This window comes from Lontra canadensis, unplaced genomic scaffold (genome assembly GCF_010015895.1).
Source record: "Lontra canadensis isolate GAN:19392208 unplaced genomic scaffold, GSC_riverotter_1.0 scaffold88, whole genome shotgun sequence".
Lineage (NCBI taxonomy): Eukaryota > Metazoa > Chordata > Mammalia > Carnivora > Mustelidae > Lontra > Lontra canadensis.
The window spans coordinates 6,929,220-6,944,069 of NW_022631082.1; the positions used below are offsets into that span (position 1 = coordinate 6,929,220).

Below are 14,850 nucleotides of genomic sequence, written 5' to 3' on the forward strand. Positions count from 1 at the left end.
AATAAGCCTGGGTCTCTCAGACTGTTTTCCCCAGGAGGGGTGCTGCCCAGGGCATTTGCATGGCAGGCCTGGCTTTCAGAGTCTCCATTTCCTTGCCCCTTTGTCAGCCTTCCAGATGCAGGGGACTGAGGGATTTGTGAAACCAGGGCTTAAGCCAAGCCATGCCCTCCCTCTTCCTCTCCTGATCCCTCATTCTGAGTCTCCTGGGCCTTTTACACCTGCTCTAGCCTGAAGGTGTGGGTGGCGGAGGCCTGGGGTCCAGCTTCCTGACACTCAGCCGCAGGTTTGGCCTTTGGGTCCAGGGGTCGTTGGGGGGCTCTGGCAGTGGGCCTTGTTCCCTCACGGACAGATGGCTGTGGCTTCCCTGGCTGCAGACGGGCCCACGTGCTCCTAAATAGCCTCGGCACCATGGGAGGTGGACCTCTGCCAGAGGCCAGCCCTGCCTTGGGCAGGCAGCTGCTCTAGAAGTCTGCCGGGGTTGTGATTGGCTAAAATGCCTGGGTAGGAAGTCAAAACCCTCTATTTAGCTTTTTGCTGGACTGGTCACTTCCTAGATGTCATGATTATAGAAGGAGGTCTGCCTGCTTTGCCGTTTGGAGTCTCTCAGCCTTCTTGGCCCAAGGTAAGTTCAAGGGTGGTTGGGGTCTAGAGCAAGATCTGTCAAACTTTCTGCTTTGGTGCCATGGTGATAATGTCAGTGGTAAGCAATTGCTCACTCTGGGACGGGGAGGTTCGGAGAACATATTATATATTATAATACTATTAATAATGCTATTAAGATGTCCTGTGCCTTTAATACTTTCATTCTCTCACACGTGTGTGGTCGAGTTTCCAGAAGATGTGGGATATTGGAACAAGCTGAACGCAGAAGCAGATGTGAGAAGCTAGCTGTCTTCTCTGAGCTGACATGAATGAGATGCAAAAAACGTAAAACAAAGCCTCTCTTTTCATGTTTTTTTTTCCTTGAAAATGTGGTTATTTTTCATTAAAAATATTATTACTCTAAGGTTTATTTTATTTTATTACTATTGGTAGGTTTATTATTGATTGTGGTTTAGAAACTAGTATGTAGGGACGCCTGGGTGGCTCAGGTGGTTGAGCGTCTGGCTTCAGCTCAGGTCACAATCCCAGGACCCTGGGATCGAGTCCTGCATCTGGCTCCCTGCTCGGTGGGAGCCTGTGTCTCCCTCTGCCTGCTTCTCCCTCTGTCTGCTGCTCCCCTTGCTTGTTTTGCTCTCTCCCTCAAATAAATGAATAAAATCTTAAAAAACCCCCACAAACCTAATACGTAGTTTAAAAAATTCTGAGTTTTAATTCCTAAATAGTAAATATAAGTGACTGTAGCCCACATTAATAGATATACTTTGGAGTCCTCAACAATTTTTTTAAAAAAGATTTTTATTTCTTTATTTGAGAGACAGAGCGAAAGCATGAGAGGAGAGGTCAGCGGGAGAAGCAGACACCCTGCTGAGCAGGGAGCCGGATGCGGGACTCAATCCCGGGACTCCAGGATCATGACCGGAGCCAAAGGCAGTTGCCTAACTAACTGAGCCACCCAGATGCCCCCCCCACAATTTTTTTAAGAATGTGAAGGAGGGGGGGCACCTGGGTGGCTCATTTGGTTAAGCTTCTGACTCTTGATTTCAGCTCAGGTCATGATCTCAGGGTTGTGGGCCCCAGCCCCATGTCAGGCTGCAAGCTCAGCGTGGAGTCAGTCAGCTTGTCCCTCTCCCTCTGCTCCTCCCCCTGCTCTCTCTCTCTCAAATAAATAAATAAATAAAATCTTAAAAAAAAGGATGTAAAGAGGCGCTGATACCAGAAAGTTTGGGAATGTCAGATGTGGGACAAGGGCCCAATTTGGCCCACTGCTTTTGTTTATAAATAAAGTTTTATTGGAACACAGCCACATTCACTTATTAACATATTATCTCTGGCTGCTTTCCTGGTACAACGGCAGAGTTGAAGAGTTGCAACAGAGACTGTCTGGGTCACAGAGCTGAAAATATTACTCTTTGATCCTTTAAGGCAAAGTTTGCTGGCAGCTGATATAGACTAATGCATTTAATGGTCATAGTCTTATTATTATTATTTCTGTTTTATAGATGGAACAACAGAGGCACAGAGAGGTTAAGTCACTTTCCTAAGGTCACACAGTCAGTGAGGCTGGAGCTGAGCTGGGAGTGATTCTAGGGAGGGTAGCAGGGCCAAGCTCCTCAGGTCCAGTGACTGCCCCAAACAGGGTGTGGTAGATGTCTGTGGTTAGTCTCCCGCTGCCTGGCCTCTGATTTTCCTTCTTCTGTTACCCAGATGTTCCCCGAGGACCTCCCCCATCTCTGTGTCTATAGATTTTGTGGGGTTCTCTGAAACCCTCTCTAGGGAGGTGCTCCAAAGAAAGGCCTCTTAGCTCAACTTGAACAAGGGGTTATAACGGGACTTTTGCTCACCTGAATCAACACAGCCCTCTCATCTCCAAACCTCACTGACTGCAGTTTTGTAGCTCTTGGCCATATTCACAGAGGCATTCACAGAATAGGCAGGGAGGTGAGGCCCTGAGGATGGGGGTCAGGGAGGGGGTCTTCTACCATCTCCATCTGTGGGGTCAGCTTCCATAAGTCTGGAGTGGGAGGGTAAAGGCAGGTGCCCCGGGTGGGATGGAAGGGGGATGGAGGGTAGGATGTCAGTCCCTTCTGTAAGCACCCCACCTCCCCCTATACGTCTGCTACACTGCTGGCATCTTGAGCTGGCCATGACCATCCATTCCCACCCATGGGTGGGCTGCTTTGACTGAGCTCTAGGACTCCCCACTGCCAGGGTGTTTCCCATAGGAGTTCTGCTAATGTTTGGGACCTCACGGGTGCTCCCTGGGGTCCCACTGGCCCAGTCATGCAGGATGGTCATGTGGGATGGTTGATCTTCCAGAATGGTTACTTTTAGGTAGAACCTGTTCGGCAGGCAGATGGCGGGAGACCTGGATGCCTGAGGGTGGAGGCGTGGGGTGGCAGTGGGGGGCACCGCTCTAACTTCCAGCCAGGACAGCTGGCAAAGACCTGGCTTTTGGCCTTGGCCTTCCTGGGCTTGTTAAGGTAGCCAGGATTTCTAGAGCTCTGGCGGCTAAGTGCGGTGAGGCACAGAGCCTGCCTGCCTTGTTCTTTGTTGGCTCTGGAGCAACACCCAGACATCGCCAAGACTGGATGCCTAGAGAGTCACAGCTTCCTTGGCTACTTTCGAACACGTTCAAAGGGCCTCCTTCTACCATTCCCCCAAAGAGACCTGGGGAGCGCTTTGCAGAGGGATAAAGACCAGTGCAATCAAAAGCCCTTTGATTCAACTTTTTTATTTTTTTTTTCTTTTTGAATGTCATGCAGTAATTCACAGTCCCAAGCCCACAGTTTTCAAACAAGTTAGGAAAAAGGAAAAAAGAAGCAAAGGAAATCGGTGGTGGTGGTTTTTTTTTTTTTCTTTTTCTTTTGTTATTTCAAGCAGGACCAAATGTCAGAAAAAATGCTTCTTTCCTCAATCATTAATTTTTTTGTCCTTTTTAAAATTGTTTATTGTTTTAAATTGATTTCTGCAGGCAGTAATAGTAGGGTTTGGTATAACCAGCAAGCACTCCTGTGTGTGTCTGAGAACGTGTGTGGGGTATGAGTGTCTGGTGGAGGTCTGTGTGGGACGCTGGGTTTCAGCTTCACTTCCGGCTTCTCCGCCACACGGGCCACCAGCTCGCGTTCACCAGGGAAAGGAAAGATTCGATTGAGATGATAAAACTCATCAATAGAAGCGATTTTTTTTCTCCCCTTTTTTTCTTTTAAAAATGTTTTTGTTTTTTTTTTTTTTTTTTTTTTTTTTTATTTCCATTTTCCCCAAGGTTCTCCAAAAATGGCTGAGTTAATTCGAATCCCTTGGCTGTGTGGTTTGTCTGCCCCCCCCCCCGAGCGCCCCCGTCGTGCGGGGGAGGTTCGGGGTTGGGTGGGGGGCGCATCACCGCCCAGGAGCGGCTTTTCTGGCCGAGGGTCTTTGCGGGACACCCTGGTGTGTCCGGGTCCTGGGGACTCCCTCCAGAGCCCGGGGTCGTCCGGCAGGTCCTCTCCTGGGCCCCTCCCGGGCCTCCCCTGTGTGCTGGGCAGGTGGCAGCGAGGTGGCCCCGCGGCCTGTGCGCGGCTCCTCCCCGTGGGGCGTGTGCGTGGGGTGCGTGGGGGGGGGGCCGGGCGGGCGCGGGTGCCACCTCGCCCGGGCTTAGCACCAGTCGTCGTCGTCGGTCTCGCTGTAGGCTTCGTGCAGGCCTTTCCTGGAGCCCGGCCCGCGGGGCCTGGCCAGTCCGTGGGCCAAGTAGTAGCCGTTGGGGAGTCGCCGGCCGTGCCGGGAAGGCGAGGCGCAGGCCGGGCCTGGGGCCCGGGGAGTCCTGGGCGAGCACGCGTGTCGCGCAGGGGGTGGCGCGTCGTAAGCCCCGGCCCGGGGCTCCTCCCCGCCAACGCCGCCCGGGCCATCGGCCTCGTCGTAGTCGGAGCCCCGGTAGTAACCGTGGTGCCGGGGACCTGGGGGCCCCTCGGACGCGTGCGCGCCGGACGCCGGCCACCGCGCCCCGCCGTGGCGACACGCCCTGGGGGACTCGCTCCGGGCCGGGCCCGGGACCCGCCGCTCCATCGCGGGCGAGCGGCTGCTGCCGTGGCCCCCCGCGGGCGGCCGCTCCCCGGCCAGAGGCTCGGCCGCGGGGCCCGGGTACCTCCGCGGGCCGCTGGGGGCCGCCCGGCCCGGCCGCGCCGCCGGCTGCTGCTGCTGTGGCTGCTGCTGCTGCTGCGGGGGCCCCGAGCCGCCGGCCTTACGGATCACGGGGGAATAGGACACGTGTGGCCGGGGGGTGGAGGGGGTCTGGGGGAGCTGGCGGCGTCCGCGCCGCGGAGTGCTGGTACCAGATGTTGAGGGGGCTGGGCTTCCACTTACGGAACTACTGCCCTACACGAAAATTGAAACAAAGGAAATCAAAAAAAAAGATACAACAAAATCAACCAGAAGGAGACGGAGGAGACACAGAGGACGGGCGGGAGAGAGGGTGGGGCAAAGGAATACCAAAGGGGACGGAGGAGGGACGGGGGAGGGGGAGGAGGAGAGGGGGACACAGGACATTTGAATGGAAAAAAAGGAGAAAAGCAACAGCCACAGGGAGGAGGAGGTGAAGGAGGAGGAGGAGGGGGAGGAGGAGGAGGGGAGGAGGAGTCAGAGACAAGGAGGGAGGGGAAGTCGAAAACCAACACAACAAAGTGAAAAGAGAAATGAGAAATGGAGTTTTGTAAGTTTCGGGGTTAAATAGCAGAAGTTTCAAAAATTACTCACAGGCGTCCAGAGGACAGAAATCATAATCGAAACAAAAACGGAAGCCGGGTTAAAGGAAAGCAAAAGGCAGCAGGCAGCCAGCAGGGGCATGAGCCGTAGGGACGGCGCTGGCCAGAAACTCAAACGTGATCCACAACCAAAGAGGAAGCAGCTGCGGGGCAGGGGAGGGGGCAGCGGGCGGGCAGGGGGGCTGGGGGGGCAGAGTGGGGAGCCAGTGCCTACCCCTGCTGGGCTTCTCCCCCTCCCCAGGAGCTTGGGGACCCCAATGGTGGGCAGGGTTGGAGGTCACAGTGGGGAGAGAGGACCCTGCCTCGAGGGGCTCTTATGGTGTGCCCCCCGCCCCCACACTGGTCTCCCAGGGGTTCAGGTCCGGGGCGCCCAGTGCCACACCCACCTGCCGGTGCGCTATGTGTTCACGGCCCTCGCTGGGCGAGCGGGACCAGCGCTGGTCCCGGGCCCGTGCCCGGCTGTGGTCAGGCGGCTCCTGGGTGTAGCGCTCCTTCTCGGAGGGTGGGGGGTGCGGGTGGTGGTGGCGGTGGTGGCGGTGCTGCCGGTGCCTTCGGTCCTTGGGCCGGCCCCGCTCCTGGTCTCGCTCCTTAGATGGCAGGTCGCCAGACTGGGTGGTCATGCTCAGGTCTGTCCCCAAGCCTGGGCCGGAGTTGGGGTGGGGGTCAGACAAACAGATGGCCGTGAAGGAGGAGTGGGTGAGATGTGCACCCAGGAGGTCACCTGGGGGGGGTTGGGGCTCTAGAAAGGGGCCTCTTCTCTTGGACCAAGGAGGTCTGTTTGGTCCCCAGGCTCTAAGCAGCCCCTGGCCCTTGGTCCTGTCCCCTGATAGTCCTGTTCCACGCCCAGGCCTCTCCTCTTCTCTCTCCATGTTTGCCCTGCTCTGCCCTATCTTCCTCTCCTGCCCTCCTCTGTCTCCTGGGGCCCACAGGGCAGCCCACCTGTGTCCACGTCTGTGTATCGGCCCAGGGAGCGCTCAGAGGCTCGGTGGCCGCGGTCCCGGCGCCGCTGATGGTGCCGCTGGTTCTCCTCAGGTGGCACCCTCTCCAGGGAGTAGTCGTCCAGGCGCCGGGCCTTGGGGCCCAGCACGGAGGCTGAGCGCTTCATGGGGCTGGTGTCTGAGATAGTCTGGGAGGGTGGACAGGCCAGCAGGCCAGGGTCAGCAGCCTGCACGAAGTGGTCCCAGTCTGTTCTGCCCCATTAGCCCTCAGTGACCAGGTGTGACCCCCCGGGGCAGAGTCCGAGCGGGCCATGGGGCTCGGCTTCCGATCCACCGGGATCCCAGGATGCCTCTGCCTCCTCCCAGGCCCATGCTGGGCTCCTGCCGGGAGGCCCCGTCCCGTCCGATCCCCTTCTGTTGCTTCTCAAGACCACCCCCGGAGGCACCACCACCCAGCCCTGGCCATTCAGCCAGAGACACATAGGTGAGCTGAAGGGGACAGCTTCTCCCATCCAGAGTGTCCCCCAGGGCCGCGGGGCAGCAGGGCCCTGCCCTCAATCCTGCCTACTCTCCTGCCACGGCAGGGCAGGGGGGCGGCAGTGGTCAGGCCTCCTATGCGCCCAGGGCCGGGCACCAAGAATCCCAGCTCACTGTCCTTCCTTGGGTGAGCTGGGACCGGTCTTTCCTGGTCCCCCAAGTCTGGGTCCTGTAGTCTGCCCTGGAGGGGCTGCCCTGGCATCTGAGGCCCTGGGGCGACCCGCTCTTCTTGGCCTGCAGTCTGGGAGCCTGTGGGAGCTGCACCTCCCAGGTCAGGCCCCGGAGAGGGGCCTGTGGTTCTCTGCTGCTGGGAGAGGAGAGGAGGAGGATGGCACCCGGGGCTGGCCCAGCTGAGTAGTCAGTGGCACTTTGGTTTTACGGGACATGAGGCTTCCGCACCAGAGGGTCAGGGGTGCGTCAGGGGAACGAGAGCCTCTGAAAAGGCGTGGTCCCGGTGGGGCTGCGGATCAGGTTTCTTGGAAAGATGGCACCTCCTGGCTTGAGGGCTTGGGGTGAAGATGGGGGAGGGGTGGGGGGCAGACCCCGCCCCCCCGGCAGGGCACACAGAGGACACAACACACAAGGACGGGGCTTCATGGGCGAGGGGGGTGCAGTCTGCAACGAAAGGGCGGGGTCCAAGGGGTGGAGAGATGACAGGACTCCCACGAGGGGGGGTGGGCGGGAAGAGGGGGCCGGAGCCCAGCTGGGAGGCGGGCGGTGAGGTACATACACTGAGGTTATTCCCACGTGGCCGGCCCCTTCTCCTCTGTCACAGCCCCACGGGATGGTGCACACAGAAAAACAGAAAGAAGAAAATAAATATAAAAGCCAAGAGGGAGAGGGAGAGGTGGTACATGGAGATGCCAGGGTTGGGGAGAGAAACCTGGGCAGTGTGGGGGAGGGGAGCAAGGGAAGCAGGGAAAGAGGTTAAAGTCCCTGGTGCGTGGGTGATCCCAGGCCCGGCTGGCCAGCCTCCCACGGGCACAGAGGAGACAGACAGGAGACACCACAGACAGACAGATGGCAGAGGCACGAGACCGACAGATGGGATGGCGTGGCCACAGGCCCCTGGCCCTGGGCTCTGCTTCATGCAATGCGCCCCAGCCCTGGCTCCGGCTGACACTCAAAGCTTGGGGAGGGGGCGGCCGTCAGCTGGCTTGTCCCGACCCTCTCCTGGGGCCCAGCGACTCTGTCCTGGGGGTGGACGGGGTAGGGGGGCTGGCAGCCACATGCAGCTAGGTGCCCCCCGACCCAGGTTCTCTGCAGCCAGAGGCCAGCCAGGTCCCTGAGCCACCCTGGCCCCGCCAGGCACAGCACAGCCTCCCCCCACCGCTGACCCCCCGTGCAGACACCACGGCACAGCACACGGGAAGCCCGCCCCAGCCCCACATGCCACCGTGCCTCTCAGGATGGGCGGGCAGCCAGCCATGCTTCTGGCTTCTGGCCCCTCTGTCCCTGCAAGCCTGGGGCAGCGGGATCACGCATCTCCCCACACCACCCTCCCCCCGCAACCCGCCCCACTAACCAAGTGGCCTCTGCAGCTGGGCAAAGCAGCCAGCCACACACAGACACACACCAGGCATATGCCCTTGTTTCCCCCACTGGCCCCCACGAAGACCAGACAGGAAATACAAACCCCGGCTGCCTCCTGGCCCACCCCAGACTCTGCTACCCGGTCCTAGGACCTGCCAAATTCCTGATAGCAGACCTATGTGCATGCGTGTGTGTTTGTGTGTGCAGTATGAGCACATGTGTACATGGTGTGTGTGTGTGTATGTGAGTGCGCGCGCGCGCGTATTCATGACTGCAGCTCACCCAGCCCCGACACACCACCTCCCCGCAACACCCCCACATGACCTCCACATTCCCTTGCCTTGGCCCCTCCAACCTGGATAGCTGGAAAGCACTTGGCAGTGACGACTGTGTCCTGCTCCAGGGGAGCCCCTTCCCTTCTCTGCTCTCCATCAGAGAGGAGCTCGGAGGGCCAGGCCGCCTGGGCACTCCAGGGTGGGCCTGACCCCTGTTGCGGAGAGCACAGGTGGGCCCCCCCACCAAGCCCGGGTCCCAGAGGAAAGAGATGCCCTGGGCTGTGTGTTGGACCCCAGGGGCCCGAGTCCAGCCCCAGGGTGGTGGGTGAAAGCCCTCACCTGGTTCTCTGCAGGGAGGCGAGGCATGGAGGCAGCCCGGGCCTGGCCTTCCATGGGGAGGTAGTGCTCGCTGTCCGAGTAGCCATCTCTGCCCATCTCTCGCAACTCTACACACTGTGGGGCATGAGGGCGAGGCCAGGTGAGTTCCTGGCACGACCATCGGGCCCCAGGGGTGGCCCGGTGGGTGTGCGGCTGCGGCTGTGGGGCCCACACCCTTCCCTCCTGGGCTGCCTAGGCCTGGGAGCTGGGAGGCCGTGGCGGGGACAGAGGCACCTGGGAGTTGGGCTGGCTGTTGGGCATATCGGTGGGAGGCCCCCGCTCTGGGCTCCATGTTCCTGTCTTCTGGAACATCTCCTGGGCTCGCTGGGTCACCCAGGATGGGCTCTCCTTGATGCTGCTTTCATGAGCCATCCTGTGTGGGGGGGGGACAGAGGACAGGGTGGCCGTGGGCACTCCAGGGGCGTCTGCACCGGGGAAGGGTGCCCCCCTGCTCTTCCATCCCCACCTCCTGGCCACAGCCACACTCACAGGCCTCCACCTGGGTCCAGCTGGGAGGAGGGGAGGGCGTTCTGGCTGGGGCCCCCCTCCTGGGTTGGAGACGGGGGCTCCATGCGCTGGAACATGAGTGGTGTCCGGTTCTGGAGAGGCAGAGAACAGTGTGTGGGTACAGGGTGGACAGGCGGGGCAGTGAGCAGCCTGGGGAGGGTGTTCGAGGCTCCGGGTCTGGCCAGCTGTGCAGAGGACACTCAATGCTTCCCCCTGCAGCCCCAGCCCCCCAGCGCAGTCATTCTTGACACCCCCAACACACACACACACACTCTCTCTCTCTCTCTCTCTCTCTCTCACACTCAGGTTCGCTCCATCAGCCAGTCCACTAGACTCCTCCCTGCAAGGCCGTGCAGAACAGGATCACTTCTCACCCAGCTCTGGCCCTATGGCCTCGCCTGGACCGTGCCATTCACCTCCCCTGGCTCCCCGCTCCAGCCCTAACCCACCCCGGACACCAGAGGGCACCAGCGACCACCTGAGTGTGGTCACGTCTCTCCTCCGAGGGCGGGGCCTCCCATCAGACCCGGACCAAACATTCAAGCTTCCCCAAGGCTCTCCACAGCCTGCCCTCTCACCTTCCCACCCTTGTCTCCATTCTTCTTTTGAACTCACGGCCCGGAGTTCAAGACCTGAGCTGAGATCACGAGTCAGATACTTCACCGACTGAGCCACCGGGCGCCCCCTTGCCGCCCCTCTTGCTCGCTGTGTTCAGCCATATTGGCCGCATTGCTCTTCTCCAAACTCAAAAGCCTTGCCACAGGACCTCCGCCCTGCTGTTCCCTCTGCCTGGAGCGCTCTTCCCTCAGACATCCGCGTGGCTTTCTCCCTCTTCTTTTCCTTTGGGTCTCTGCCCGACATCACCTCCTCCAGGCAGCCTCCCTGATCACCGGTTTCAGACTGCGCCCCTCCCCCCCAGCATGCCTTCTTAGGGCACTTACTGTTCCCTGCCATGTTAGTCACTTATTATTGTTGGAATGTCCGCTCTGCAGTGATTCTGGTCTGTTTTGCTCACAGCTGTACCCCTGCCCCAGGCCTGAGAACAGTGTCTGGCACACAGTAGGTGCCCAATAAGTGTTGGCGGAACAGATGAATTCATCCGGGCCGCCTCCTCGGCCTGGCCCTACTTTCTGGTGACCTGTCCTGTGTCCTGGCCATGCCCCGCTGCTCTGGTTTGTCACTGTGGGGCCCGCAGGGGAAAGAGCACCAGCGGGGAGGGTGCCAGGGCCCAGGGCCGTACCTGCTCCTCGCGCAGGGCCTGCAGCTTCTTGGCCTTGCTCTGCCGGTAGTACTCCATGATCATCATGGCCGCGTAGATCTTGCCCACGGTCAGGTCTGTGGCTGGGGGCACAGGGTGAGGTCACCGTGGGTGGGGGCCCTGTGTGTGCCAGCCTAGCCGCTGCTCCAGCCTCCTCTCTCCCTGCCCCCTCCCACCCTGGCAGGGCAGAGCCTGGGGCCAGGCCAGGTGCGGCTCTTACACTTGTGGGGGGTGACCAGCAGGTCCAGTGTCTTCTGGGACAGGTTGGGCCAGATGGCCATCATCTCTTTCCTCAGCTCAGCGTCCATCTGCTGTTTGTCAGCTCCGCCTGCAACATGGGCACAGAGAGGCCCTGACTGCCTGCCTGGGGGTCAGCCAGACTCAGGGGCAGCTGGAAAGCCAGCAGCTCCTGCCAACTCAGGCCCTGGAATCCCGCTTGCCATGGGTCACCAGTTCCCTGCAGGCCTGACCCAGAGGACAAATGACCATGTGGGCTCTGGTCCGTGGCGGGGCTATGTTGGGGGTGGGGGGACAGGCAGCATCAGGAGGAGCTGGAAGGCGCAGGTCCCAGCCTGGCTCCCACTTACCCACTGCGTGGCTCAGGTGTTAGGCTACCATTGTGTGCCTCAGTTTTCCCATCTGCAAAATGGGATGACAGTAGTAGGACCTACCTCACAGAATGATCTGAAGATCAAAGCAGCTAGTATGTGTGCAGCCTTAGGACAGTGTCCTGCCAAGGAATGACTACGACAGAAGTCCATGGGTCCGAGGCAGAGCCCCGGGCTAAGCCTCGGAGAGGCTGGGCTGATAGGGGAGCCCTGCATAGAGCAGCCCTGATAGGGGAGGTTTCTCCCTCAACCAAGTCTCCCCTCCCACGGATGTGACCTTAAGCCACTGCTGATCCTGGGTCCCTCACCCCGCCCACGGAGGTCATTAAGGCTCCCTGCCAGCGATTCCTGGTCTGTCCAGCCTGACTGCCCAGGAGCCTGGCTCTTCCTACCCCTGGGCTTGGCCAGGGGGCAATGTGATGACTTCTTGCCAACAAAGCGTGAGCGCGCTGAGTGGCCACTTCAGGGTCAGGGGATTTAGTGGCCTGTGGGGGCACTCCTGCGTTCTTTTTCCAAAACCCTGTCACGGTGGCTGGTGAACAGAGCTCCCTGCCCACCCAGGAAGGACAGAGAACAGGAGTGGGAAGCAAATCTCGGTTGGTGGGAGACCTCAGGGCTGTTTGTTGCACGGGCACGTTCTCCTCCATCTTGACCACTACACCAGCTCGACCCCCCTTCTACTACTGCTTCCGACTCCCCAACTCTGGGCACAGTGGCGCTGTTCCAAACTTTTACCAGCAGGTATGGAGGGACAGCTAGAGCAAGGCCCACAAGGCCCCCTGTTGGGCCAAATATTAACCCTGTAGTTGCTGGACTGTGGGGTGGGGTGGGGGAGGTCCCGGAGGTGGGGGAAGGGCAGGGGCCAGTACCAGCCAGCAGGGAAGTGTTTTGGAATTCTAGCAGCCAGCTCCTAGCCTCACACTCCCAACATCCCGCTTTGCCTCCACTCCCCGTGGACCTCTCCTTGCCCAGCGTCTGTCCTCCCTGCCCTTCCATTTCCCTGGGCCACCCCTGCCCCGCCGCTGGAGCCCGGGTCCAGCTTCTCAGCAGATGTGGGTCAAAGCATAGACGTCTACCAGGCACTCTCTGGAGCCTTCGCTCACCTTCACACATGTGCCCCCGAACACACACGTCTTTACTCTGGGAAAGATCCTCCAGAAGGGCCTTTTTACCAGTGCACAGGTAAAGCTCAGAACTCGTTCTGGAGTGAGACTACTGAGGCCCCGCGGGACTGACCTGCCTGCAGAAGGGCAGGCGCCTCTGCTCAGGACTCTGTGTCCTCCCCCGCCTCCACCACAAGAGGGCGCCGGCCCCGTTGGAGCCAATCCCCCAATGCCTCTGCTCTGAGCTCTCCGTGTTCTGTTCCCTCACTCCTGTGATTGCCCAAGTCCTCACCCTGACCCCACAAGGCCCTGCGCCATCTGCCCTTATTTCCCCTACTTCCTCCCTTGCTCACTCTGTTCCAGACTGAGTTTGCTGTGCCTCACACATGCCCGGCATGGTCCTGCCTCAGGGCCTTTGCTCAGGTAATTTCCTTTGCCAGGATCGTTCTTTCTACGAATATCCATGTGGCTTCCTTCCTCACCTCCTTCAGGTCCCTTCCCAAACCCAAACAGGTCTTCTAGTTGACCCCCCTCCCTGAAACAGCCTCCCCGCATCCCCTTGGATGCCATTCTGCCTCGCTCTCATTCCTTCAAATCACTTCATGATGTTGTTCCCCATCTCACCCACTAGAGGGAAAACTCCACGGTCCGTTCTGTCTTTACACCACTGGTGATGCAGGGGTGTGTGGTCACTCACGCCAAGCTGCATGGGAGTGGGGCTGATTCGTGGGTCAGGACTCAAGTTGGGAGTTCAGGACTATCGTGGGAGACCCTTGGGAAAACCCCCTCTGTTGTTAAGCTCTCAAGACCCTTGACACTAATTCATAGTTTTTCTTTCCTTATGGGAAGCAGCTGGAATTACCAGCTCTATCTGCTGTCCACTGTAGCTAATTGAGGTGCTGGGGGGCTGTGTGGCTCCTTCTCAGAGACCCAGGGAGGGAAAAAAGAGAATGTGGCATTTCCTAGTAAAAGTCATTTTCTCCTTCCAGCTTATAGGTTTCCTGTTTCTGTGAAGAAAAGGAAAACACACCTGCCATCGAGAACAGAATTGTGTCCCCCTCCCCCAATTCATGTTTGAGCTCTAATCCCCAGTATCACTGCATTTGCAGGTAGGGCCTCTAAGGAGGTAATTAGAGTTACATGAGGTCATAAAGGTGGTCCCTGATCCCAGGGGACTGCTGTTCCTATAATTAAAAGACCCCAGGCTATGCGAGGACACAGCAAGAAGGTGGCCATCTACAAGCTAAGAAGAAGGCCTCACCAGGAACCAGCCCCACTGGCACCTTGATCTTGGACTTCCAGCCTCCGGAACTGTGAGAAATTAAATTGTTTAAGCCGCCCTGTCTCTGGTATTTTGTTACAACAGCCCGTGCGGACTGTTGCGCTCGCTCTAGGCATGTGGGTTAGGTAAGGGATCTGGGCAGGGTTTCCCAACCTATTTAGCACCGTGGACACCTGGGGCTGGATCATTCTGGGTGTGGGGGTCACCCCATGCACTGCAGGGTGGGGACTAGCCTCTCTGGCCTCCACGTTCTCGGTACCAGGGGCACCTCCTTCCCCAAGTCCTGACAACCAAACTGTCCCCAGACATTGCCAAGTGTCCTCTAGGGGATAGAACTGTCCCTTGGCTAAGAATCACCACCTCTGACTGTCTCTGCTTCAATTCACTGGGAAGTCTCCCATTCGGGATTGTCATTTCACATTTAAACAAAGGAGGAATCCTTTGGGGACTTCAAGGTGGCCTTCTGCTGGGGTCCTGGGGTTCCCTTCCGGGCTGAACTTCAGACTTATTCCTCCTCCAGGGACAGAATTACTAACATCCGGGGTGGGGCGAGGGCAGGATCAGGAGGTCCTCCTGGACGCAGGCAACAGTCCCTCACAAACCAGTTGTGTCCCAGGGTTTACCGTCCTGGGTCCTCCCCTGCTGTATCCTGTTTTGCGTGACTTTGGGCTCCGAGTCTGTCCCTGGAGGACATTTGGCAGCATCCCCGGCCTCTACACCCCAGATGCCACTGGCACCAGCTCCCTCCCAGATGTGACAACCAGAAATGTCTCCAGAGTGTCAACGACCCTTGGGGGCAGGATCGCCCCTGGCTGATCTAGGGCTTACCCCTCCCCCCACCCGAATCCCCAGCCCCTACCCCCCGCCAGCTCTATCTTTTCCCCTGCATGCCTCACCTTCCAACACATTACATACTCCACGAATTTATCATCTTATTGTTTGTCGCCTTTTTGCCTGCAGCCCCCTGAGGGGTGGAGATTCATTTGTCTTTCAGGTCTGTGTCCCACATACCAACGACAGGGCTGGGCACACAGCAGGCACTCAATGAATGCTCTCATTCAGTGAGCCATGGCCAACGTGGCCAGCAGTTCTGGG

At 58.9% G+C, this 14,850-nt stretch overlaps 1 protein-coding gene across 20 annotated transcripts in view; it reads right to left on the reverse strand.

Moving 5' to 3' along the window:
• Positions 1–3,315: 3,315 nt before the first annotated feature.
• Positions 3,316–14,850, reverse strand: part of CACNA1A (calcium voltage-gated channel subunit alpha1 A) — a 284,022-nt gene continuing 272,487 nt past the window's right edge. For 10 of the 20 annotated variants that reach the window (XM_032835843.1, XM_032835845.1, XM_032835844.1 and 7 more), the window contains 9 exons: positions 10,983–11,090; positions 10,745–10,845; positions 9,487–9,596; positions 9,232–9,370; positions 8,959–9,072; positions 7,542–7,577; positions 6,276–6,462; positions 5,723–5,976; positions 3,316–4,950 (listed from right to left, as the gene is read on the reverse strand). In XM_032835843.1, coding sequence (XP_032691734.1) covers positions 4,234–4,950; positions 5,723–5,976; positions 6,276–6,462; positions 7,542–7,577; positions 8,959–9,072; positions 9,232–9,370; positions 9,487–9,596; positions 10,745–10,845; positions 10,983–11,090 — 1,766 coding nt within the window. In that variant the 3' untranslated portion in view covers positions 3,316–4,233. The remainder of the gene's footprint in view (positions 4,951–5,722; positions 5,977–6,275; positions 6,463–7,541; positions 7,578–8,958; positions 9,073–9,231; positions 9,371–9,486; positions 9,597–10,744; positions 10,846–10,982; positions 11,091–14,850) is intronic. The other 10 variants (XM_032835852.1, XM_032835853.1, XM_032835849.1 and 7 more) reach the window with 4 other exon arrangements.